The following is a 27,886-nucleotide window of genomic DNA, read 5'->3' as shown; positions in this document are numbered from 1 at the left end:
GTTTAAAAAAAACCCACTAGAGCTATACCTTGAGTGCCCTACCATCCATTCTTAATTAGCACATTCGTTTAGATAATATCACCAACTTTAATTTTAACACCTATGTGTTCTATTGTACTATTGTCGTTGACATCTTTTGATGATCTGCTTCTATCACTGCTTGTTTGTCCCTACAACCACACCGCCCCCCCTCCACCTCTTTGTCTCTCTATCTCTCCGCCCCCCACACACACACCTTAAACCAGCTTATATTTCAACTCTTTCTTGGACTCGAACTCAAGTTCTGTCGAAGGGTCATGAGGACTCGAAACGTCAACTCTTTTCTTCTCCGCCGATGCTGCCAGACCTGCTGAGTTTTTCCAGGTAATTCTGTTTTTGTTTTGGATTTCCAGCATCCGCAGTTTTTTTGTTTTTAGCTATACAAAGGCCGTCTGCTTTTAATAACCAAGGCTGGCCAACAGGAGATGGATCATATGGATTGTCTGCTAAGACAAAGGCCTGCAACCTTCCTTTCAGTTCCTAATGGCTGAGACATTTAACAGTCTTTGAGTCTGCTGTTTACCATCTAATCAGCAGCCTCACAGACAAGGACCCCTGCCCAATTAGACTACCTAGCTCCCATCTACACTGCTTCTGCTTGAAATTCTGTGCCATCATCAACAAGACTGATTCATCTCAACATGCCTATCTCCTTGTGTGAAGTCAACACCACTGGAAAAGTGAATTATCCAGCATCGGTTTTCAACCCACTGACCTCCATGGATCAATTCCTCATTGGACTTGATTCTGGAATTCATGTGAACCAATATTTATTTTCTTTGTGGTCTCTGCATTGTAAGTCTTTTCTCTGTTCCTCTCTTTACTGTCTGAGGGGGGAAGGCAAAGTTGCGACCCCCCCTTTCGTGTTTTGAGTGTTTGCAAATAAACTAACCCTTTTGAGTTCTTCCTATCTCGAGTTTGATGTGGTGTTATTAATAGAAAATCGGATCACACAAAAATCAAGGAAATATGTCACCGCTTATAAGGTGGGAAACAAATCAAAACACCCTTCTGTTTACGGATGGGTGATGAGAGGGGCAATTAACCCCCCCTCCTGTCCCATAGTACAAGCCTGCTGATAATCTCACATCTTTGATCAGGGGCTGGAGGACAACCCGGGGTAAATCACCGCTTTATAAAGGAAGGAGTGAAAGAGTAAAAGGAGTGAAACTGAGAAAAATTACTTAATCTATCCGTTTGTTTGCTTGGCTCTGGCTCATTAGAATTGTTTGAAAAAAGCATGCGTTTTCAGGAAATATTACCCCAAACCAAAAATTGTGACAGTTGACTAAATATTTTCTTGGAATCGCTTTCCTCTTTGGTTTTGAAGTCCACGTCGCAGTACATTTTTAAAAATGTTTTGTAAACTGATCTAGTTTTACATTCCGGGAAGATACAAAGAGTGTCGGTTCACTAACTGGATTAACTGTCAAGTTGAATTGTAAACCAGCAGAAGTTGTGAAAAGCTTCCTTTGAATGTGCAGTTTGAATGAAAACATAATACAAGAGTTTTCATTGAATGCCTGCTAGTGCTATTTTATTTCCTCCTCCAGGTTGTAGGCTTTCATATTTATTTTTCCTTTGAACATTATGATGTCCTTTTGCATTTCTTTGGTGTTGAAAATGTAGGGAGTCACCTTCTCACCTGAAACATTGCACACTTCTAATGAGTTTAGGAAACAATAAAAAAAAGACATTTACATAGCATCATATAGCCTGCAAGGAGACCATTCAGCCCACTATTCCTGTGCGAGCTCTTTGAAACATTGTATGGAAGATTTGTGAATGCCACCAGGTCCTATTCTTACTGGGCCTTCTAGACTGCTAATCTTAGCATGCCCTGGAAAATAACATCTGGCTTGCAGCCAGCTGCAGAAGGCACAAATGTCCAGAGCCACAACACAAGTGAAAATGTTGCATAATTTAACAGCAGCTTAAAACAATTTATGTAAGTTGTTGTGGCCAGACAGAGAAAGGAAGAGAGTTCACCTGTCAACTGCTATGGTAGTAACAAGACAAGCAAGGACAGACTGTAAAAGACACTATTGTCCATTCAGCCTGCCCCGCACAATTGTAATAGTTTGTGTATCACAATGGGCCCAATTTTAACTTTGTGCAACTGGACGGGTTTTGAATGAATTAAAATCAGGCCATATACACTTCCACCCCAACCAGACATCATGTCATCCCTGGGAGAGGCAGAGAATCTTAGTTAAAAATGAAGGCCAATTAGAAGAAAAAGTCTAGAAAATTCCTCTCTCGCCTCCTTAACCAATGAGAAATATTCCAGCGACCACCCTGGCCCTCATTAATATTATATGCTATCTAGCTCTTATGAAAAATGATTTTGGCTTCAGCCAGAAATAGTTCCAGTTTTTGTTGAAAAAATTACTTAAACCAATGATTAAAAGGCGACAGTTTTAAAGTATAAGAGTGTAACAGGAAATCATTAAAATATGATACTATTGGAAAGACTTTTTAAAACTATAGTTTGTAAAGCCAGTTCAGTGCTGATTGTTAGATTAAGAATACAATGAATTACAGAGTGGTAAGATGCGATCTTCCACTGGTTAATTACTGATCTCCTCTATGCCATTGTGGGTAGATGCCATGCAAAGACCAGATGCTTCTCTCAAGGAACACAATTAAGAGCCAGCCTGAATCACTGTTTTACCAAGTCACAGCAGCTAGCATTAGAGTGGCTTTGGGAACAGGTCATCCTGTCAGCAATGGTGCAGGGAACTCCGAGGAAAGATGAGGGAGAAAATACTTTAATCTGTAATGAATGCTAATGCATTAATTGATGTTTTCTGTTGCACCAAATATATCAAGTGTTTAATGTTGTTTTTTCGCTCGCCAGTCATTGCAGTGAACTTAATTGGAGCTCACCCACACGTCTTCCCGGAAAAGGGTCTATCTTCTCATTGGGGGTTGAGGATGAAGCTGCAGAACAACAGCTTGATATTGAAAACTTAAACTTTCATAAAGCAAAAGCACCGGAGGAAAACAAAGAAGAAACATCGGACAAGGCATTTAGAGAACCCATGACAATACCATGTGATTCTAATATGGCAATTTCTATAAGTTCCCAGAATGAATCCTTAGCAATGAAGTCAAAGACTACAAAACAGAGAGAAAATGAACTGAAAGTAACAAGACATAAGGAGACAGTCAAAACACATGCCTCTGTTTCCAGAGCAAACGCACATGTGAACCTCAATAAGGATGTCCAAGATGTGTTATCCAAAGAAATAATTCATTTGGCAGATAACACGGGAGTAAGCAGCAGTCAGACAAGTGACAACATTGGAGCCCAAAAGGATCAGCGGTTAGTAGATTCTGTGAATGCAGACACTAACGGAGGCACAGAAGGCAAGAAGGTGAAAGTGGCAGTAAAACCAGAGAGGAAGAGAAAGAAGAAGAAACAGGCACTGGATCAAGTAGTAGAGGTTGTGGAGAATCAGATGACAATGTCTTCAGCATCTGATCCAAGCAAATCAGGTGTGCTTACTGTTAGATTTACTCACCATGAATTTCTCTGTGTATTTTTTGCGTTATTGCTTGCCTTTGTCCTTGAGTTCCTCGCAGTGTATTTATTTGTACTGTAGGAGTGTAACACACAAACTGCAATGTATATAGCAGCGTGGGTAAGGGCCCAATTTAGAACTCATTTGTACCAACCATATTTCAGATATAGTAATTTTACACCTGTTTATATTTTACCACAATATAGCTTACAAATTGAAACCTGCAAAAATCTCAATCCTTCAGCCTCATGCTCATCCCTCTTTCCCCTTTGCTTCACCTTTAGCGACTGTGCCGTCTGGCACTTACGTATCACTTTGATTGCTTCCATAAACTTCAGTCCTTTCACTTCTTTTAAGACACTCCTTAAAACCCGCCTTTTTGACCAAACTTTAGTCACCTCTCCTAACCTCTTCTAGGGAGTGAGTGTTTGTTTTCCTTAAGTCTCTTGGGAGGTGCCTTGGGAAATTTTTCTATGTTAAAGAGAAATACCAAATGTTAAAGGTGATTTGTTTTTTTTGTGTGGAAGGCTACCGTTAAGCATACCAGAAATATAAGTCACAGATTTGGGCTCCGTAATACATGTGGTTTTGGTGCTATGGGTGTTTTTGGTGTGCTGTCTGCAGTGCATGTGCTCACTTCTGATGTGGCCTACACCAAGCTCCATCTCGCTGATGGAGTTAACACCAGCATTAAGACCATACACTGTAAGTATGCAAAGTAAGCAAATTGTGACTTCAGTCAATGTGTACCATTGATTTGATGCTAGCACTACCACTTTGGATCTCACCATTCCAGCTCAAACTCTCTTTTAATCTTGCACAGCTGAACATGCGTTCAGCAGCAGGAAGGACCCCTCCCATCAGCGCTATTTAAAGAGATCATCAGCAACTTGCTGGTTAGTTGCTGATTAGTTTATATTAGTTTGTGGAAATGATGAGTGTTTGAGGAGCTGCCTACAATTGGTGAGGTCTCCAGGGATTCCAGCTGTATTATTATGACCAGTCCCCAGGCAAGGTTCCCCCAGTTTGTTATGTTCCCGGGTGAGGAGGGATGAACTGACCCGCCCCCCCTTCTTTATTCAAACCCTCACTGGTCACAACAAGGTAATTTTAAAAGGATTCCTTCCCTCATGGATACCTTTTCCTAAATGTATTTATGTTTTAGAAGGAGCCAATTTAAACAGACTTTCTTGAGTTAAAGAAAGAGTGAGTTTATTAGTTACTAAAATGCAAGAAAAAGTAATAAAAACACAACACACATACACACAGATTAGAAATGAGAACTGAGCCCAAAATTAAAGGTTTAAAAGATATACAAATCAGTCATTGGCTTGTCCGTGAGGCGAAACGTTGCAGCCATTAAGTTGGGTGATTCCGGTAGATCTAGCTTTGGAAATTGGTTTGGAAATTCTTGGTTCTGCAGGTTAGCTGAAGGAGTTGTCCTGCTTCTTTTCTGACTGTGGCTTTACCGACTGGTGACTTGCTTCTAGGAGTCAGAGACTTTTTTTTTAACCTGCAAGCACAGGGGGGCCTAGTTGATATTCTTCACAACACACACTAGCATTGTAGAACTAGAACGCCAGATTAACACACACAGACCAGGATTGCAGGTGGGTTTTAACCCCTTTTCTTACATAGTCCTGGAAGGAAAAAACAAGGGGGAGATGGAACTGAGGCATCAGATTCAATGACAAACTGCTAGAAGAGGGAGGAGGCGACGGGGTAGAAGAGTATTCAGCGGGAGGCTTTATCTGCCTAGGGTTGGGGAGCACTGCACTCACTTGCACCAGGAACAGTGTGTCACCGTCTTCGCTTCACAGAGGAGGTGCTCACAAAACTCTGCCATCTCTTGGAACCAGACCTGTAACCTCAGAGGAGGGCAAGGGCAGAGCTGCCAGTGGCTGTGTAGGTGAATGTGGCCCTGAATTTCTATGCATCAGGATCCTTCCAGGTTGGAGCAGGCAAAATATCTAACATCTCCCAGTCTGCTGTCCAGTACTGCATGAGAGAGGTGACCGAGGCTCTTTAAGCCAGGAGAGGGGAGTTCATCGTGTTCTCTCTAAACAGAGAGAAGCAGGAGGAGTGTGCATGTGGATTTGCCAGCATAGTGGACTTCTTAATGATGTAGGCTGCCATCGACTGCACATGTGGCTTTGTGGACGCAGCATCTCAATGCTGAGATGTACTGCAACCATAAAGCTAATTACCACACCAAACCAAGGAGTGGCTGCCTGGTGGCAAGGATTAACACTCTGCACCCTAAACACACTTGACCAGCATGCATATAATGAGAGCCATGCTCTGCCATGAGAAACATCATCGAGCAGACCATTGGGGTGATGAAGCAATGGTTCCATTGCCACGACCACTAAGGAAGAGTCCTCTAATACTCAATGGAGTGGGTGTTTAGATTCATGGTGGTTCCCGCATTCTCCACATTCTGACCATTTTCCACAGCCCTGGCCACCAGGGATTTGCTGAGTATCTTAGCAAGAGGAGGAGAAGCAGGAATTGATAAGGCAGCTGGCACATTGGGGCTGGATTATCCATAAGTGCTTCATTTGACTCCAGTTTCCAGATCATCATTGTACAACAATCCTGTTATGAACCACCACGGAGTCCTCTTGGCACAATACTAAAGTAAAAGCCACCACAAAGCAATCATTCCATATTAGCAACTTTATCTAACGAAACATCTAATATTCCATCCAAAACTCAATAAATCACCCTTATGCAATCCCCTCCACTGCTCTTGCAGCTGCCTTTGCCTGGCTTAGTTTTCCTATGCAGTACTCCCCCAGTGGCTGCAGCCTGGCTGGTGGAAAGCTGCTGACTTTCAGTGGAAGAGACAGCAGATGGCCTTGAAGGACAATGTCACGCAGCTCTAAAGCCCCAGCCTTAGACTGTAACATCTCGGCATGAGGACAACGGCAATCTGGGCTGGCTGACTGACAGGCCTCTGCAGGGACACTGGTGGTAGAGTGAATGCTTTCCTCCTGAGAGAAGACAGAAGGTTCATGCTCCACTGAGCCACTGCGAGCCCCTGAAGCGGTGACTCAGCAATCCTCGTAATTTGCTGGAGCACAGATTATTGGACTACAGTGAGACCCGGCAGGTCCCTTTGCGTACAGGCATCCACAGCCATTGTGGAAGCGGTCTGATCCTGCATGACAATAAGATTCCATGACTTCAGCTTGAGTTTCCAGTGCATCACTCATACTTTGGGCAGCTCCTGCTTGTGCTGCAATGGAAGCTCAGATATTGACCATCAGGTGGTGCATGATGTTCTGAGCTGGTGACTACGAGTGTGAGATGAAGTGACGGTGTTTCTTCATCATCAGTGCCCTTGGGCCTTCCTGCTCCCATGTCATTGGCTGGCCATGTGGCAGTTCTTGTGATTTTGAAAGGAGAAAGGCACAACAATATGGTTGTGAAGGGAGGAGTAAGGGTGCACTCTGGCATACATGCTGCCAGGATCTGGATATCAGCTCGCATGTCAGAAGAAATTGTAGTATGAGGAGGAAGTGTGATGCGAGAAGGTGGATTAGGTAGGAACATATCATAATTTTCCATGTTTTCCGCCCCACTACAGGCCACGGCCTTGGTTACGACCACTCCAATTGTGGCGACCATCATCTCCTCCATGGAGGTGGAGGCTTGCAGCAATACCTGTACTTAGCCGGTTAGCTGCTGCTGCCTCTGGCTGTTGCCACCTTGTCCTGCAAGAGAAAGTGAAGTCTATCAGTGGATGTGGTATAATGTGATTGGGTGATGTGGCTGTCATGGCTGAACAGTCGGCAGTCTGTGCAAGGTGTGAGTGTGAGACTAAGTGTGTGAAAGTGAGGTGCAGCTATGAATGTGAGGCTTGATCCGTGCTTGATAGAGAATCTTGGTAAGTGTGTGATGTGGCTGCATTGAGCCGTGCCTGAGGCTAATGGCTCAAGTTGTAACAATATGAATAAATCCAAAGAAAATGTGCATTGATGATGTTGAGGGAAGGGGCAGTGACAATATGGCATTTGAAGATGAATTCATTGATCTTGACCACTCGTGGGAGGTTTTTAAGGCTTTTTTTGGCACTGCATTCAAATCCTCGGGGTGACACTGTTTGGGTTGACCTCTGTGGCTATCTACTCCCAATCTCATCCAAGTGCTTGACTGGAAGCCCTCCTGGCCGGCACCTGCTAAAGCTCCACTTTAAGAGGTGCAGGCTGGCTTTAAGCAACACAAGCTAGCTTCAAGTAACTTAACAAAACTTGGGTCCTCTAGGTGTGTTGCCACTCAGCAGTGCCTTTAGGACTAGGCTTTAAGAGTACAAATTAAAAATGAGTTTGAGCAATTTAAATCCAGCTCCCAGTGATTATTCTTTCCAGCACAAAACTTTCCATAATTAAGTACTAAATTGGCAGTCTTCAGACCATAATTATTCCTCGTGTGAGCTGTTTTAGCTTTGGGGTAAATTGTTGAGGTGGCATATGAGGTGCTTCACTTTATATCAAGGCTATTCTTTGACATGTGAGTGTGCCTCATGCTCTGTAGCAGATGTCCCTGGGTATCCTGACCAATTTTATCTCTTCTTAACTTGGGGAATCTGAAACTAACTGCAGCAGTCACATTCCCCTCTTGTTGAGATTTAGTACAGGCAGCGAGTGAAGCTGGGACTTCCTTCGCGGGATACAGTGTATGCACTTGTTGTTCACTTTGTAATCTCCTGGAGAGTTCCTGCTTCAACTTGCTTGACTGCTCCAGGAATTAAATGCTGCAGGAATTCTTGAGCCAGTATTGTGAGCTTGAGATCTTGCAAATCTTTTGCAAGAATTCCCGCCCACAACAACATTCCATCCCTTGGAGCAGCCCAGCAGGCAGGAGCAAGGAGTTGCACTGAAAGAAAAGACTTGCATTTATATAGCGCATTTCATGACCGGCAGGCACCTCAAAAAGCTTTACAGCCAATGAAGGACTTTTGAAGTGTAATCACTGTTACAATGTTGGAAGCAAGTCGATATGACGGGGGGAAAGGTAGAATGCCAATGGGAATTGGTGGGGAAGAGGGGAAGAGGTGCCAGTGTAGCCTGGAAGAAGGGGCGATGGTTGCCAGTGTGAGATTGGGCAAGGATTGGGGTGGGGCAGAGTGGCGGATAAGTAACCCAAGGAAGTTTCTGTTGTAAGCTGGGGGGAAGAAAGGAAAATCACTGCCAGCTTAAACTAGGTAAAATTTGACTGCCACCATGAAGAGTATTATCATCTTAAATTGAGGAATTGTTGCTCCTCCGGGGAGGGCAACAACCCTACTGATCTATTGGACAGCAGTCGATGGGCTGCTGTGATGCCTGGAGACAGAGGGTGGCATGGGGTGAGCAGGGTGCATGGTATTAATATATGTTCCCTCTGAAAATGGGGAGGTAGTTAGAGGGAGGGAGTGCTTTTGAGTGGGATTGAGTGAGTGGCTGTGAGGAAATGATGGCCAGGGTGGGCTAATGAATATGAATAAATCCAAAGAAAACGCGCATTGATGATGTTGAGGGAAGGGGCAGTGACCGCTGGACATTACAGGGAGTGGCCCTGTATAGAGGTTACCTTGTATTATATTTCCAGGTAAGTTATCCAAGGGAAACAGATACCGTTGACAAAGTTGAGAAAGTAAAAAGAATTTGAGTGCGATCATTGACCACTGACTGAAATGGCCCAGTATTTGAGGGGAGGTGCACAAGGGTCAGCAGAGTATAAGAACCTGGAGTAAAGCTGGAAAAGCTGAAGTCCTGCTGACAGGACCTTGTTGTAATTTTGTTCCACTGATTCCTGCTCAGCGGCTGGCAGGCTGGCTTGATGCACAAGACCGGGGTCGTGGGACCATAACCAGGGACCCTTGGGGAAGATGCCCTGGCGATCAGGAGAGAGGGAGCTACAGATCAGGGCTTGTGGGTGTGGGGAAGGAGAAGGTGAGGAAGGTTAGAGGCCATGACCTCTAATATCCAGCAGTTACTGCTCCTTCCTTCAATATTGTCAATGCCAAAAGAGCGACATGGAGGGGGGCTGGTGGTTTTTTTTAAAATGCATTCGTGGGATGTGAGCTTTGCTGGCTGCTCCAGCATTTATTGCCCGTCCTTTGAGAAGGTGGTGGTGCACTAGTGTTCTCCCTGGTTCACAAAGAGCGCGGTTGCAGTCAGCAGCTCCTATATCCAATTTTGGTGCCGGCTTTCCTGAGGCCTAGGAAACCAGTGCCGAAACTGTTCAATTTAAATCGGGCTACTACAGTGGGAGCCTGATTTAAATTTGTTAATGAGTGTCCCACCTCTCAAGGGAAGGATACTTGCATGCCTTTCAACTTACTGGCAACAAAAGTGCATTGTAGCAAGTTAGGAAAACATTCCTGTAATTTTATTTTTAAACTCCTCTCCTGCCTGATTGTGCGGAGCATCTGCTGAGTTTGAGGCCATGCGTCTGGTGTTCTTCTTGCCCAGAATACAGGGTCATCGTGCCTCACCCTTGGCCTGTCCAGCAGATCCTGCTGATGCTAAGGTTTCAAGTCGGTAGATTCTCATTTCTTGCAGCACTTAGGACACCTTCCCACACTGGAAGAGTGTTCGGACGTTCCAAGTGCCGATGCTGGTGATGGTTTTGGCATTGAAGATTGGGTTTATCAGGGATCAGATTTCCTTTCGACTTTCATCCAATCGATCACGTGTACAATCTTGGATGTGTCATCCTTTCTTTGCTGGGGTTTGCTGGTGCTGTTACTTCTTGCTGTTTCTGGAGCAGTAATGGCTTTTACAAGGTGAAGGTGCAAGCCCCATGCCCAACCACCCTCCTTTTTCAATCAGGCTTGGGACTGGCTTTGACAGAGAGACGACTGATGCTGGCAGAACAGGTCCTTCACCTTCTGGGCGCGCACCCCGGCCAGAGTGGCAGAGAATGGAAACCACCAGGTGCAAGAAGAAGATGGGGCCAGTCCAAGAAGACCAGGTGAAGTACATTTTAAGGAGGCCCTCCAAGAACAACACCACCTGTGCTGGAGCAAAAGAGATTGCGATGGCAGAGTCCTGCTGCTCAGTGTCCCACATGGGACCAGAGGAGCTAAGTCTAAGTATGTAAGTTCTGCTTGTCTTGGGATAAATATTGAGGCCAAAGCTTTGACTGAATGAGGAGCATTTATTCATAAGGCTAACCAAGTACTGGGCTGCTGCCTCTTGAAGGAACTTGAAAGTTGAAACATATTATTTGAACCTTAGTAGCTCAATGGTAAGGCCCACATGAAGAACATTTTTTGAAGTTGCTGTAAACCTGTAGAGAGCGGAGTGCTGACATGGACTAAGGAGGAATAAGTTGGCTGTATAAAATTGGACATTAATGCATTAGCAAGAGTTCAAAGAAAAGTCTGCGGTGGCTTAACTACTCTGCCTGACTGTGTCCTCGTTTCTTTCGGAGGAATGTTAGGAACACAGGTATCCTGCGGAGTTTGTGAAGAATCCACTGAGATGGTTGGGGCATAGGGCTGCCAATTGTTTTTAAAAATATTCCTGGAGGTTTCATCACACGCTCCAGCCATTAGTCGGCAAGCACATCCTGTTGAAGTACGGCAGAGGGAGCGCTGTCATGTACTGCCTTCCTACGTTAAATGGAAAGCAAAAAGACTCATTACCCAATCAGTTGATGCTTGATTGTCAGCCAAACACCCTATCATCCCCCCATTTTCAATATTTTTATGTCTGGTAAGGAGAAATGTTCAAAGAAAATTTTTAAAACCTATCTTGTTTAATGTCCCTATAATTTTTCTCCAGGATTATGCACAGTGGTGTCCTGGAGATTGATCTCAAATTCCTGGAGACCCTAGGCCAGTCCTGGAGAGTTAGCAACCCTATTTGGCATCTTTCCTTTTGTCTGGGCAGTCAATCCAGGCCTGCAAAGGCCGCTTGCTGGTGGACCCCAATGCCGATCTGTTGCATCTGAGGACGCTGAGCTCGGTGTTGACTAATTAAGAATGAGGGTGAACCAATTGGGAATCAAAGCTCGGCCAGGTTGATTCTGGTCCCAAATCAAGACAGACTCCCCAGGAGGGAGTGCTGGTAGTTCCTGCACCTTATGGTGGTGGGTTGGCAACAGCCTGGTTTGCATGATAGTGATCCTGCTTCTGCCGGACCCAATCCAAGTTGGTCTCTGTGCTACCTAGTCAAAGAGTGTGCTGGAGATTCAGCAGCTGAGTACGTAACCTCCTACCTATTAGTTGCTCCAAGGGGTAAGGTGTAGACCAGTAATTAAGCAAGGTCAGGTCAATGTTGTTTTTTCTCTCTAGCAGGGCCTTGACCATACAGATCTCTCCATTTGGTCTCACTATTGGCCTGTGGTTATCTAGGTTAGCTGGTGACATTTATGAAACCCTACGATTCAGTGGAGTGTTGGAAGGTGTCATTAGCGAGCTGTGGGCCATTATCCAAAATGACCATATCAGGGGTGCCACATGTGGCGAAAATTTCTTTAAGTGTAGCTATAACCACCATCGAGTTGGGGCTGTGTAGTACCTTGACCTCAATCCATCGGGAATAATAGTCATCGACCATGAGTAAAGTTTTACCTTTTAAGATGAACAGATCCATCCCGAGTGCTCCCATGAGCAAGATGGGAAAGATGAGACCATCAAGGTTTCCTTGCAGTCTTGCCTATGGATAGCATACATTGGACAATTAGAGGCCTTCGATATATCAGGCCTCCACGGAATTGTGGGCTCGTGCCCGGCACTTGGTAGTGCCCAGGTGTCCCTGGTGTAAGTGTTTGAGAATGTCAGCCTGAGGACCCTGGGAATCACAATGTGGTCATTATAGATTAGCAGGTCATCCATAAGGCTAAAATAACAGCATTATTTGAAGCGCTGCTTTAAAATGCAATTGGTGGGAGCATTTGCAGGCCAGCCAGTGATGCAAAACTCCCGAATTCGCACGCATTCAGTACCGCTCTCAGAGCTGTACGAATTTCTTCCAATTTTTCAACAGTCATTGGGAGAAACTTGGTCGACAAAAAGGCCTAGGACTCTACTTCTGCAACAAAGGAGACATCATTCCGTTCTGGCTTCCCCATAGGGATGCAGAATAAAACTTCAGCCATGGTCTGGAGCTTGCCCTGTACATATTAGTGTCAAAGCACTTCAGGCGCAACTGGAACCCCTGGATTCTGGGTGGCACCTTTGCCAACTCCTTGGTATTGAGGAGGGTTACTAACGGCTAATGATCGATCTAAATGGTGAATTTGAACCTAAGGAGATAATCAGAGAGCTTCTCACAGGCCCATATGACTGCCAGGGCTTCTTTCTTGATGACCGCATACCACTGTTCAGTATCCATTAACGCCTGGAGGTATAGTAAACTGGCTGTTGGAAGCCACCACACTGGATTTGAAATCAAACCCCCCTAAGCTAATGGAGCAGATGTCAGCTGCAACAATAGTGAGGAGTTCCGGGGAATGTATTGGGCAGCGGGACAACTCTCCACTGGCTGGAGACATACCTGGCACAAAGGAAATGATTGTGGATGTTGGAGGCCAATCATCTCAACCTTAGGACATCACTACAGGGACTTCTCAGGATAGGGTAGGCCTAAACACCTTCAGTTGCTTTGTCAATGATCTTCCCCCTCCAGCATAATGGGGGCATTTGCTGATGATTGTACAATGTTCATTTGAGACTTCTTAGATACTAAAGCAGCCCTTGCTCACAAGACCTGGACAAAATCCAAGCTTGGGCTGATAAGTGGCAAGAAAGTGGAGCTGAGGTACAAGATCAGCAATGATCTTATTGAAGGGCAGAACAGGCTTCAGGGGCCAAAGCATCAATCCCCCTTCCTATTCCTTATGTTGTTATGTTCTAATGTATTCTTCAATATGCAATAGGCAGAATGAGCAAAAGCCCAGCCACTGAGCCATAAGCTGATTTACTTCATTGTAAAATTAACATACAGAAGAGCAATTATGAAGAGACTCACTTAATTCAATCAATATGACTTACCTTTATGTAATGATATAAAATAATGAACACACCACACCCAGCCTCTGTGGATATCTTGTTTGACTTCAACAGAATAACTCCCCCACCCTGCATTCCAACATTCACATAACTTTTACTGGACCGGCTTTGTTGGCAGCTTTCCATTTCAAAGACCAGATTGACTGTTTCAGTAAGGTCCTTGACTGCCGGCCTCTGAGCTTTTATTATCTTTTGCTATTCATAGCCAGATAAAGAAGGCCTGGCCAAGTGCTAAGGACCAGTGATTCTCTAATGGGTGTGAAGAGATGTTGCAAACTATGGAAAAACAAATATCAAAACATCTAATATCTTAACTAACTTTTGTTTCAGAGCCACTTTCTTCACATGGGAATATACTGTGCTTTTTTAAAAAAAAAACATTTAAAATAATTCTTTATCTAAATCTTTTATGTGGGGAAAAATGTCAAAACATCTTGAAATATGACACACTCAAACCGCAATTTCCAAATATCTTCCTGTTCTATTGCCAACTCTAAGTATGCATCATCACCTTTTTGAAACCTTTCAAAATTATGCTTGTTCATAGTCATAAGTAGGGAGAATCGCAATCTTCGGTGCCAACTGGATCTGCGGGCGGAATTTTATGCCGGACAAATTTTTCCCGCCGAAATCAATGGACCTTTAAATAACTTGCCGCATTTTATGGCCCTGTCCCTGCCCTGATAGGGCGGTAAAATTCTGCCCTACATGTGAGGACTGTAAGTGACGTAATCAGCAACAACTCAAGAAGACCTTAGGAATCCACCCATGTCGCCCCTGTGGTATGAGATTGGATTAAGTAAAATTATTACCACTCCCAAGAGGTTATATGATTGGCTGGGTGGAGGAGTGATTGAGCAAGAGGGTGGTTTTTGGGAGGGAGATGGGTGTGGAGGATTGAGGCGAGGGAAGGAAGATTACACTAAGATAAAAGCAAAATACTGCGGATGCTGGAAATCTGAAACAAAAACAAAAATTGCTGGAAAAACTCAGCAGGTCTGACAGCATCTGTTGTGAGGAATACAGAGTTAACATTTCGAGTCCGTATGACTCTTCATCAGAGCTAACAAGAAATAGAAATGTGGTGAAATATAAGCTATTTAAGGGGGGGGGTTGGACTGGAGGAAGCTGGATAGAGGGCCAGTGATAGGTGGAGGCAAAGGAGAGTTTGCCAAAGATGTCATAAACAAAAGATCAAAGGGGTGTTGACGGTGGTGATATTAGCTAAAGGATGTGCTAATGGTGACATTAAGGGTAGAAAGCAGGAGGAGCAAGTGACAGATAGCCCTAGTGGGGGTGGGGTGGAGGGAGGGGATCGAAATAGACTAAAAGGTGGAGATAACACAATGAATGGAAATAAATGATAATAGAAATAGGTGGGAAAAGAAAAAAAATATATGTATATAAAATCATATAATAATTATTAGAAAAAAGGGATCAAAAAGGGGGTGAGCATGGAGGAGAGAATTCATGATCTGAAGTTGTTAAGTCCAGGAGGCTGTAAAGTGCCTAATTGGAAGATGAGGTGCTGTTCCTCCAGTTTGCGTTGAGGTTCACTGGAACATTGCAGCAGGCCAAGGACGGACATGTGGGCATGAGAGCAGGGTGGGTGTTGAAATGGCAAGCGATAGGAAGGTCTGGGTCATGCTTGCGGACAGATCGAAGATGTTCCGCAAAGTGGTCACCCAGTCTGTTTTTGGTCTCTCCAATGTAGAGGAGATCACATTGGGAGTAGCGAATGCAATAGACTAAATTGAGGGAAGTGCAAGTGAAGTGCTGCTTCACTTGAAAGGAGTGTTTGGGCCTTTGGACGGTAAGGAGGGGAGAAGTAAAGGGACAGGTGCTGCATCTTCTGAGGTTGCATGGGAAGGTGCCATGGGAGAGGGTTGAGGTGTAGTGGGTGATGCAGAGGGAACGATCCCTATGGAATGCCGACAAGGGGTGTGAAGGGAAGATGTGTTTGGTGGTGGCATCATGCTGGAGTTGGCGGAAATGGTGGAGGATGATCCTCCGAATGCGGAGGCTGGTGGGGTGATAAGTGAGGACAAGGGAGACCCTATCATGGTTCTGGGAGGGAGAGGAAGGTGTGAGGGCAGATGCACGGGAGATGGGTCGGACACGGTGAGGGCCTTGTCAACCACCATGGGTGGAAAACCTCGGTTAAGGAAGAAGGAGGAAATGTCAGAAGAAGTGTTTTGGAAAGTGGTATCATCGGAACAGATGCGACAGAGGCGAAGGAACTGAGAGAATGGGATGGAGTCCTTACAGGAAGCGGGGTGTGAGGAGCTGTAGTCGAGGTAGCTGTGGGAGTCAGTGGGCTTGTAATGACTATTGGTGGATAGTCTATCACCAGAAATTGAGACAGAAAGGTCAAGGAAGGGAAGGGAAGTCTCAGAGATGGGCCTTGTGAAAGTGAATGAGGGGTAGAAATTGGAAGCAAAATTAATAAATTTTTCTAGATCCAGATGAGAGCCTGAAGTGGCACCGAAGCAGTCACCGATGTACTGGAGAAAGAGTTCTGGGAGAGGGCCTGAGTAGAACTGGATCAAGGAAAGTTCCATATACCCCATAAAGAGACGGGCATAACTGGGGCCCATGCCACACCTTTTATTTGGAGGAAGTGAGACGAGTTTAAGGAAAAATTGTTCAGTGAGAGAACAAGTTCAGCCAGGCAGAGGAGTGTGGTGGTGGATGGGGATTGTTCAGGCCTCTATTCGAAGAAGAAGCGGAGAGCCCTCATACCATCCCGGTGGGGGATGGAGGTGTAGAGGGATTGGATGTCCATGGTGAAGAGGTGGAAGATTACCGTTTAGTCACAGTGCTCTGACCATCATGGCATAGGGAAGGCTTGATAAACTAGCTGGTCTTTTCGTATGTCTATATTTATAAGCTGAGCCAGCTGGGACACTGCCCCCACCCTCTTAACCCCTCTACTCACTGGATTCATAGTTGATGAGTATATCTCTGCCACATACAAAGGTCTGTTGGTGTTTCTCCTTTTCTTTCACCACCTGCTTGCAGCGAGCCTCCGCGCCCCTGTGTTGATCTCTGTTTAATCCTTATCCTGCTGGAGCTAAATCTCCTTGTGCTGCTCCTTTGCAATCTCCGATTTAAGCTCCTCTATCTAACTGGTCTGCATGTTCTTTATCCTTTTCTCTAGTGGCCACTGCCCTTCTGTGACCTGGTGCTCATTCTTTTTTTCTGTTGCTTGGTTCTGGTAATTTATTTAGATTGACAACCTGTTTCGGTCATCTGAAAATATCATCTGATATTATAGTCTAACTTAAATTGCTACAATTTTTGTGATTAGGGGTTTGTCTCCTGGTGCTCTGCGAAAGTGCTGGTTTCCATACGTGAGGCCATTCTCCCTATGATCAGATACTTGACCTTCTGTGCAAAATATCCAGAATCTAGCCTACCCAGTTTGACCAGTGACCTCTTTTATGGTTGGTATATATACTGGGTTATCTGAGAACTTCTCCAAATTGGCACAAAATAACTTGCCCGATGGATTATATGGTCCAATCTGAAAACTACTGATTCATATTTGTTCGGAGTTAGAGTAGGAGTTAGTAGGAATTAGACAGAATGCATAGAATATTTGATTTCTTACAATTATCAATCAGATCCAAAAGAATAAAAGGACTGACCTCTAACAGTAGTCTGCAGTAACTTTTATAACTTGGATTACACAATGAGAAAACTTATCATGAGAAAGGCACTTAATGGTACCCCTATAGCCTACAGCACAATAGCAATAAAGAGAGGACAGAATTGGAGAACCTAGATTGCCAGCCGGTTTATATGCCTTTCCTACCTTTGAAATCAAATTGGTTTAAAAAAAGGCTTTCACAATTAATCAACACTGTCAATCAAAATTAGGTTACAAAAGCATCAGGGCATTCTCTCAAAATCCCGACTAATAATTCTCTCAACAGCAGAAGTCCTGCTTACTCCTACTGACACAACTGCAGACTTTACCAAGTGTATGCAATTGATAGCTTGTGATCAATATGAACTACTTCTATTACCCAAGTAGAATTTTGTCTTTCAACAAGTAATTAACATGAACAGAAGTGAAGCATTACATTACCCCTTTGAAGTGTTCGTCAACAACAGTTCTTTCACTTCACCACCACCTTTGCTGATAATAGCCTGGGATCTTCCTGGCATTGAAGGTCAGTTCTGCAGAAAGCAGTTCATGCTACCTGAGCCATCAGGCCACTGATTCTTCGAGATTCTGCAGAAAATGAAGTAAGTTGAGTAGAGTTCATCATAGGTTAAATAGTGCACAGACTGTTGGAGGTAAGCCTGTAAAGAAAAAGGGTTACAAGAGTTTGACACTTGCAACTGATGACCCCACCAGAAAATTTTCACATTGATTTTGCATTCGGTTATACTCAAAACAGTCAGTGCAGTACATCATTTGACTTCATTGGACATCAAAAGGTGTAATTTGGAATGAGTTTTGATTGCAGAAATGCTGCTCATTTGTCATCAAAGTGCTCAATTAGCCATCTTTTAACATCATCATCCTCCTACTTCAGCAATCATCAAAGCACTCAAAAGCATTCAGAAGCCATCACAATTAGTTAAATTTGTGGAAGTGATCATTAGGTATCAAAAGTGATCATGAGAATATCACTGCACCTTCATACATGTTGGGAAAAATAAGCAACAAATCTTACTTATTTTCAAAATTTTTCCCAAAAACTTCCCTCACCCCTTCCATTTCACTTGGCACATTCCCCCTTTCTTCCAATCATTCTCTTACTGTCTCCTCATAGCCTCCACTACTGTTGCCAACTCTACTGCTGATTCTGCTACCTCCATTGCTGTTGCTGCCTACTCTGCTCTCAGCAGCTACTGCCTCCACCTCCACTGCTCCCTCAGCCCCACCACCATCAACGCTGTTACTGTTTTCTCCTCTGCTGCTACAGCTGCTGCCTCTGCCTCCACCACTGCCACCTCCACCTTTGTTTCTGCCTCCGCCATTGTTGCTGCTATCTTCTCCACCGCTGCTGTTGCTGACTCCACCGCTGTTTCCACTGCCTTTGCCTCATCTGTTGTTGCTGGCTCTGCCAAGGTGACCAACCCAGGGTTGGGGGGGTGGGGGCGTTGGGGGGGTGGTTGGTGGGGGGGTGGAGAAAATAAGCGTTGCTTCACCAGAGGAGTGGGGGAAGGTGCTGGCAAGACTGGAGGAGCAGTCAGTGGTTCACACCCCACTTCCAATTCTCCCTTCCCTCGCCGGACATCAGGACTACCCAACCCTCAGGCTGACCAAGACCCCACCCCTACGTTCCCCCTCAGGCCTGCTGGAAGTATACCTGCATGGACCTGTTATCCTGCCCCTCCTGCCCACACACCACCCCCCCCACCCCCACCTCCTGCTCCCCAGTCTCGGGTTTACATGGCCTGATTTGACCCCCCCCCCACCTGCAGTCTCGGGCCTATACTCAATACTCAACTCCCAACCCACCAACTCCAAGTCTCCCCACCCCTTCTCCCCAGACACCCACTCCTGGCCCCAACTTCCCCATCTCCAACCCTCTGTCGCCATGACTGGTTCTCCCACACCGGCCATGGAGTGATGCATTCTGACCTTCCTTTGTCACTTCTGGTTCCGGCAACACCCCCCCTGAACGCCTGACTGGTGCAGAGTAAGCTGCTGCAGGCTAGGGGGCGGGGAGAAAACTGCTGCAGGGATGAAGGGGAGAGCACTGATATGGGAGAGAAAACGGGTGCAGGATTGGGAGGGAGAAAACTGCTGCAATCCAGGCTGGTGGGGTGGGGGTGGTGGAGGGGAGAGGTGCTGAGATTCGTCGTTGCAGTGAGAGGGATGAGGTGCTGCAGTCTGGGTGGGGAATGGGGGTAGGTGCTGAAATGGGGAGGTTTGGGGAGATAAGGTGGGGTAGATGATGCAGTCCGGGGAGGGTGATGGGGCGGGCGTGGGGGGTGGGGGGGTGGTGGGGGGGGGGTGGGGCGTTGTTGCAGTTTGGGGACAGGTGTTGGGGGTGAGCATATTGGTGCATCTGGTTGTCCAGGCAGTACAGCCCAGAGAAATTTGCAAAATGCTCTGTGGGTACAGGGTAAATCCAATCCTAACGAATGATAATGGAATAAAAAATAACAACATCCGTGATTGAGATCATGAAATAATTTTTTTGTGACATGGAATATTGCAAATGTGTTAGTTCTCATAAATACAAAACTTATTCTCAAGAGCCTGTTAAGTTCAGGTATACATCTCAACATGTACAAATCTCCATTGAAATTGTCACTTATGTAATTCTTGCAATTTCTGCACAAATAAAAATGAGACAATGAACATGTCCCTCAAATGGATTTCATGAAGAGAACATGTTCAATCACAAGAAGAGACAGTATAAAATAAAGGTTAGGTGTGCGGGAGCAGGGAGGGTGGAGACCGGGGATGAAAGTCGGCTGATAATGGTAAGATGTATAATGATCATGAATGCCTCTATGCATATGTTAAAGGACCACCTGAAATTATGTTTGGAAAGTTTGCCCAAATTTGCTTAAGGCGCTGTTTCTCCAGACCCTCAAACCCCCACTATAATAATCACCATAGTGATTTGTGCACTGACCCTGTATTAAACAATTTACACACTGCATGCATATACTGCATATACTGCATATACTGCATATACTGCATCAGCTGCAACTAAGGAAAATCTGAAACTTAATCAATTTTGCTGTGAATGCTAGAACTTAGAGGATTTCCCTCACAAACAAGCTCCTTGATCACTTTTGATGTTAGTTGAATGCCATGTGAGCACTTAATAGTGCTAGATGATCACAAATGATGTTGTTTGAGCTTTGTACAATTTCATTTCATGTCAGTTGGTCATCAATGATGTGATTTGATCGCTATTTGATATCAAATTTGACTAAATGATCGCTTTGAACATAGGTGATCGCAAATGATTATAAATGAACACTGTTGATCGCAGAATGATATAAAAATTTTCTGGTAGTGGAGATCACTTGTAGTTTATTATAGTCTGAACTGGAGCTGCAATAAAGAATCTTGTCTCATTTTGGATATTCTTTGTATAGCAAATACAAATTGAGACACACAAATGAATGAACAGGGGACGGTTTAGCTTGTGAAACGCACAATCTGAGCAACAAGTATAGAAAAGTGCAATGTAGTCTGGTTTGTAGCTCAATATCTGAGAGCAGTTTCATACCATGGTGTAAGTAACAATCCACTCTTGAAATGGGTCTTTCTAGTATAGTAAAACTGACCAGAGCTAAGTTGATTAAAGAAAATTTTTTAGCTGTCAAAATCAAAGCATGAATTTTTCCCTCAGAGAGGCGATTTAGTATTTCTAGGAAGTTTTTCTTTGTCTTTCTTGAATTGTTTTAGAGATTTCTAAATGTTTATCATGCAGCCTTTGATTTTGTACTTTCAGTATTGTGCATTTGCATCTTATAATGAAAATATGTTCTTTTTAATAGCTTATTTCTAAATTCAAAGATGAAAAATATTCATGTTTCAAAAAAGGTGATCGAAATTTGATGAGTGTCTGTAAGCAATTACACAATTATACTTTTGATCAAATTATTGATTCTGGAGCCTTTTGTAAATAAAGTTGTTTTCACTTTCTTCTGTATGGTTTGCATTTTTTTTATAACTACACACTTCACCTTTGGATCATCACATTTTTTGCTTTTGTTTACTTTTACCATCTTTTCAGGGTGAACTTTTCTCAATTGTGTTGTCGTTGTTCTGTTTCAAAAGCTTACCATACATTAGTGTATACAGGGAGTAAGATAAGAGCCTACAAAGTGATAGCAACGGACCTGACATCATCATTTTGCCAGTGAACCCCGGCTGATTTTGGGAAATGGCAGTGGTGTTTGAATGCACTTTATCCATTGTCTTCCAATCTTCATGGTCTTGTAAGTTGTTGTATTGAGAGGTGTTGCAACTTAACTCCTACTTTATTGGTGCACGTAGGTCACCAGCAGGGCCGGGAACTGATTCAGCTTTGATGAGTACGTGGTTTTCGCGAAGTGAGCTGTTTTAGATGGCATCTTTTGACCAGCAAGTTGCAACCAGTGATTCATCAAGTAGATGTGCAAAGATTGTAGCCTTTCCTCTACATCCTGTAAGAATCTGCCAAGGATTCTGAGTTCCACTTGTCCAGGCTAGTGGGGATATGGCAGATCCACAGGTTATGTGTAATTTGCTTGTCTTATAGCTTATTGCAGATTGAAACTGTGTTTGCTGCTTTTCTAATGGATTCTTCTTCTTCACTGAATATGTTGGAACATCGATAGTTTATCTCAAGGAATGGATGAATCAGAAGAAGAGATAGGAATATCAGGGAAAGTCAGTACATATCAATAGCTTTACTGGGCACCCTTGCTGAAGGTTGGCACTGTCAACCAACTAGTGGTTACTGTTGCTGTGGTGGATGGGCAAAAGAGGGTCACTTGAAGGACTTTTCCTCGAAGTTCGTTTTCTAGCATACCCTTCAGGAAGACTGAGTTTACGCTGCAAATGCTTTCCCAGAACCTGAGGACAAGGCTAATGCCTGTAGAATTGAGGGGCAACATTGTCTCATCTCTGTGTGAAAGGTCAGGGCCTACTTTGTCGTTTCATAGTTACCTTGAGTTTTGACTTGGTCTTGTGACGAATATAATTGGATAAAATGAGTACAAAAAAGGCTGGAAAAACTCAGCAGGCCAGACAGCATCTGTGGAGAGAAAGTTAATGTTTCAGATCGATGACCTTTCATCAGAACTTTCTGAACAGTTTCTCTCCATAAATGCTGCCTGGCCTGCTGAGTTTTTTTCCAGCAGATTTTGTTCTTACCTCAGGTTTGCAGCATCTGCAGTTTTTTGCTTTGGAATAAAACAAGTATCCGGGAGCAGCTGGAAAAATAGTAACAATTTTAGTTGTGGAGTGATGCCTCAGCCATATAGTTAGCTAATTTGCAAGTGAAAATTTCACACCTGGAATCATTATATCGATCATAACATGATTGAAGTTTACTATCAGTTTGAGGGAGAGAAGAGTGGGTCCAAGACTAGTATTTTGAATTTAAATAAGGGCAATTATGAGCGCATGAAAGCAAGCTAGCTAAAGTGAACTGGCAAATTAGGTTAAAGGGTAGGTCAATAGAGATGCAGTGGCAGACATTTAGGGGGATATTTCAGAATACACACAGAATAGATACATTCCAAAAAGAAAGAAAAATTCCAAGGGAAGGACCCACCATCTATGGTTAGCTAAAAAAGTTAAAGATAGTATCAAACTTAAAGAAAAAGCATATACTTGTTCAAAGATGCATGGCAGGTCAGAAGATTGGATAGAATATAAAGAAAAGTAAAGAATGACCAAAAGATTGATAAGGAAGGAAAAATTAGAGTACGAGAGAAAGCTAGCTAGCGATATAAAAACAGATAGAAAAGAGTTTCTGTAGATATTTTTTAAATGAAAAGAGTTCACAAAGTGAGCATTGGTCCTATAGAGTCTGGGGAATTAAAAGTGGGAAATAGGGCGATGGCAAATTAATTGAACTAGTACTTTGCATCGGTCTTCACTATAGAGGGTACCAGTAACATCCCAGGAATAGCTGTAAATCAGGAAATGGAAGGGAGGGAAGAACTTGGGAAAATTGTTAGAGCTGCAGACTGACAAGTCCTCGCATCCTGATGGACTTCATCTAGGGTCTTAAAAGAAGTGGCTAATGCGTTGGTTTCATTTTTCCAAAATTCCCTAGATTTGGTGAAGGTTCCGTTAGATTGGAAAATAGCAGATGTAACTCCTTTATTCAAAAAGGGAGGAGACAGAAAGGAAACTATAGGTCACTTAGCTTACAATCTGTCATAGGGAAAACGTTAGAAGCTATTATAAAAGATGTTATAGCAGGACACTTGGAAAATTCGGGGCAATCAGGCAGAGTCAACATGATTTTGTGAAAGGGAAATCATGCTCAACCTATATATATTGGAGTTCTTTGAAGAAGTAACATATGTTGTGGATAAAGGGGTACCAGTGCATGTACTGTATTTAGATTTCTGGAAGGCATTTGATAAGGTGTCACAACAAAAGCTATTGCAAAAAATAAAAGCTCATGGTGTAGCGGTTGACATATTGGCATGGATAGAAGATTGGCTAGTTACAGAAAAGAGGGTGGGCATAAATGGGTCGTTTTCTGGTTGGTAAGATATAACAAATGCTGTGCTACAGGGGTCAGTGCTGGGACCACAACTTTTTACAGTTTATATAAATGACTTAGATAAAGGGACTGAAGGTATGGTTGCTAAATTAGCTGATGACACAAAGATGGGTAGCATAGTAAGATGTGAAGAGGACACAAGGAGGCTTTAAAGGGATATAGATAGGTTAAATGAATGGGCAAAGACCTCACAAATGGAGCATAATGTGGGAAAATGTGAAATTGTCCATTTTGGCAGGAAAAATAAAAAGGAGAAGCATATTATCTAAATGGTGAGAGATTGCAGATCTCTGAGATACAGAGGGATCTGGGTGTCCTAGTGCATGAATTGCAAATGGCTAGAATGCAGGTCCAGCAAGTAATTAGGAAAACTAATAGCATATTATCGTTTATTGTGAGGGGAATTAAATACAAAGGTAGGGAGGTTATCCTTCAGCTACATATGGCATTGGTGAGACCACATCTGGGCCAGAATGCAATGCTCGTTGGGCAAGTGTAAAATGATGCGTGATGATGTTGGGTTATCGCATGCTGATGCAATATTTCAGTTGGCGGGCAGGTGTGGGAGTCAGCAGCGCGCCCGCTGACAATTAAAAGGCCCATTAAGGCCATTAAAGTTATAACCGAAAGAAATTTTTCCCTGCCCGTCCAACCTTGTGGTTGGCAGACAGGCGAGAAAGCCCAGTGGTCTTTGCATTTTTTAGGAAACCTCATCCACGGGCGGGATGAGGTTTCCAACAGCAAATCAAAATAAAATTAAAGTTTTAACAATTCATTAATGACATGTCTCTGCTCATGTGACAGAGCCACATGAGGGGACATTGTTTTATAACATTTTTAAAACCTTTATTTTTAATGTTTAAAACTCTCAATGGAGCTTTTCCAGCACACATACGTGAATGTGCACTCTCGCCCTCCTCTTCACCACCCCCACCCCCCACCCTCCTCTCCACCAACAGGCAGCGTTGCCGCATGCATTTCACGCCATGTGTGAAATCGCGGTCCTGCCCCGATTGCGGGCACCCTTACCCACTCCCGATGAGGGCAAAATTCTGCCCCTCGGGTACAGTGTACAGTGTACAGTATTGGTCTCCTTATTTAAGGAAGCATGTAAACATTTCGAGTCTGGATGACTCTTCAACAGAACTAAATAAAAATCCAATTTTTACTTAGTTCTGTTAAAGAGTCATTTGGACTCGAAACATTAACTGTGTTCTTCTCTGCAGATGCTGCCAGACCTGCTGAGTTTTTCCAGGTATTTTTGTTTTTGTTTTGGATTTTCAGCATCCGCAGTTTTTTGCTTTTATCAAGGATGTAAACATGTTGGGGGAAGCAATTCAGACAAAATTTACTAGGCTAGTACCTGGATTGGGCAGGTTGTCTTATATGGAAAGGTTGGACAGACTAGGCTAGTATTAGCTGGATTTTAGAAGAGTAAGGAATGACTTGATTGAAACATGCAAGATCCAGTGGAGAGAATCTAGTACTAGGCCCCACTGTTTAAAAATAAGGGTCATCCATTTTAGCCAGAGATGAAGAGAATTTTTTTTCTCTGAGGGCTGAGTGTCTTTGGAACTCTCTTCCTTAAAAGGCGGTGGAAGCAGAGTCTTTAAATATCTTTAGGGCATTTGATGTGGCACCTTATCAAATGCCTTCTGGAAATCTATAGGTTCCCCTTTATCCGCAGTATACATTACTTCTTCAAAGAACTCCCTTCCATTTCCTGACAGATACTTGATAAGCCAGGGGGTGAAAGGTTATCGGGGTAGGCAGGAATTTGGAGTTGAGGTTGCAATCAGATCAGCCATGATCTTATTGAGTGGTGGAACAGGCTCGAGGGGCCGAGTGGCCTACTCCTGCTCCTAATTTGTATTTTGTAATCTGCCTGATACCTGGAAAAACTCAGCAGGTCTGGCAGCATCTGCGGAGAGGAACACAGTTAATGCTGAACACTGTCCAGCCAACTAACTCTTTTATCTCAATGAATGAATGCATACAGCATTTTTTATTTGTTTTCTGACTGGTGGTCCAAGCTAACCACATGACAGTATTAGTCCCATGACTGGCAGGGACTATCTCATTCGAAAAACAAGATGCATCACAAGTGAAATTGGAAAAAAAATTGTCACAAAGCCAAAGAAGGAGATATTAGACAAAAAACACCTCTGACAGATTTTAATTAATTTGCGATAACTCATTAATTGCTGTAATAAAATAAAGATAGAATCCAATAACCGTAAGCACTTAACATTTCAGTTAAAACATGAATTTCTAACTAGGTTAAGGGCTTAGGCATCTTAAGAAGCCTGGGGTTCAATTTATCTGCTGGCATAGTCAGAGGTATTTGCTGGTGATGTCAACTTAATTCCAAAAGGTGCTTTGACCCATCGGCATCAGCACGGGAGACTAACCAATCACTCTGATAGTTCATTTATAGCCCACAAATTTAGAGTTGGTGCAAAGTCAAAGCCCTCTTTGCAAATGTAGAATGCAAATCATGTGTAAAGATCTGACTTTGAAGTGAAATAGAATTAGTCCCTGAAGCCCTAGTAATAACTAGCAGGGACAAATTAGGTTCAGGTCAAACATCTATATTGCACTCTAATCATTTATATTATTCTATGAAGTCAATAAAGATTGAAATCGGACTAAATGTAGAGTGAAGAAAAGGTAAATCTTTTACAGAGAGACCAGCATGGCTCAGTCTTCCCTTGTGCTTTCGGTCCATGACACCACCAAGGGGGTAGTTTCACATTTTTTCCTGGAGTGGCTTCATTTGAAACAAGGGACATGTGTTATGGCACAGTGGATGGTAAATGCCAGGCTGCTCAAATCTCAGAGGGAAGCTTGAAACAGCTGCCACAACTGTTTTGCAATTTGCATTTTATTTCAAAATATGGGCTTTGACTTCAGTAAGTCCACCGAGACTTAGAGGTTTTTTTTACAAAAACTAAACTAAACATTTATTAATAAAAGAAAAGATTTTAAGCACATATATAAATCTACAAATTACTACTATAATAACTCCTATATCCCCTAATTAATTTGGCTCCCAGTTACACCTCTGTTAAGGCAACAATAAAAACAAATAGAATTAAACAGACCCAAGCAAAGCACACAATACCCTGGACAGTGATATTCAAAGTGAGTTTTCTTAGCTTCGGTTCCTGTAGACGGAAACCTGATGCCTAGAGGCTGGAGGCTTTTCACACTTGTGTTAGATCTTAGAATTCCTCCTACCTTCCACATAACCTCATTTCCTTTATACAAATTCCATTGTTCCCATATGTTTTGGTACTTTACTTTCCTCATAATATAAATCTTTCATAGTACTCATATTATCAGTAACCTTTGGGAAAATGAACACACTGTTTGGCTTAGCTTCTTATGGCTAAGTGTAACCATCTTACCATCTCTTTGAAATTCAAACTACTCTGGTTTATCTAAAGGTGCAAATGTTCCTCACAACTCACATTCTAAAACGTCAGCCATGTTTACGTATTTAGCATTTCAAACCTAGCTTCCCTTTCAGTAACTCAAAAGCTCAAGACGAGCTCTCTCCAATTCAATTAAATCGCCCCCCCACACACACACACACACAGAAACTAATCCAAACCCATTATTAACCTACCTTTACAATAAATCACTATAATATTATGAAATTTATTATATTTTCATGACACATGACTTTAAACTGACCTGAGATCCAACTGGGGCTGCACAAAGCTGGATACTATAGAGCTCGATTTCAATTCTGTGGGTGAATGGATTTGAAGTAAGCTAAATTCAGACACTTTTTCTAATTTATTTGTTCATGGGGGATGTGGGCATTCCCAGTATTTACTGCCCATCCCTAATTGCCCTTGAAAAGGTGGTGGTGAGACCCTGTCTTGAACCATATGGTGAAGGTGCAACCGCAGTGCTGTTAGGAAGGGAGTTCCAGGATTTTGATTCAGCAATAGAGAAGAAACTGTAATATAGTTACAAGTCAGGGTGGTGTTCCCATGCATCTGCCACCCTGTCCTTCTCGGTGGTAGAGGTCACAGGTTTGGAAGGTGCTGTCGAAGGGGCCTTGGTGAGTTGCTGCAGTGCAT

General features: G+C 43.4%; 2 protein-coding genes across 4 annotated transcripts in view; both read left to right on the top strand.

Moving 5' to 3' along the window:
* The window catches only part of LOC121287805, a 53,876-nt gene extending 49,898 nt beyond the window's left edge, over positions 1-3,978 (top strand). For all 3 annotated transcript variants that reach the window (XM_041205731.1, XM_041205733.1, XM_041205732.1), the window contains exon 5: positions 2,900-3,978. In XM_041205731.1, coding sequence (XP_041061665.1) covers positions 2,900-3,647 — 748 coding nt within the window. In that variant the 3' untranslated portion in view covers positions 3,648-3,978. The remainder of the gene's footprint in view (positions 1-2,899) is intronic.
* A 3,026-nt stretch (positions 3,979-7,004) lies between these two features.
* ttll10 (tubulin tyrosine ligase-like family, member 10) overlaps positions 7,005-27,886 on the top strand; it is a 91,937-nt gene continuing 71,055 nt past the window's right edge. The window contains exon 1 of the mRNA XM_041207011.1: positions 7,005-7,114. Within this exon, the coding sequence (XP_041062945.1) occupies positions 7,096-7,114 (19 nt within the window). The 5' untranslated portion in view covers positions 7,005-7,095. The remainder of the gene's footprint in view (positions 7,115-27,886) is intronic.

The sequence above is a fragment of the Carcharodon carcharias genome, chromosome 15 (genome assembly GCF_017639515.1).
Source record: "Carcharodon carcharias isolate sCarCar2 chromosome 15, sCarCar2.pri, whole genome shotgun sequence".
In the NCBI taxonomy this organism is placed as follows: domain Eukaryota; kingdom Metazoa; phylum Chordata; class Chondrichthyes; order Lamniformes; family Lamnidae; genus Carcharodon; species Carcharodon carcharias.
The sequence above is the reverse complement of the archived record's forward strand: the minus strand, read 5'-3'. Positions and strand labels throughout refer to the sequence as shown.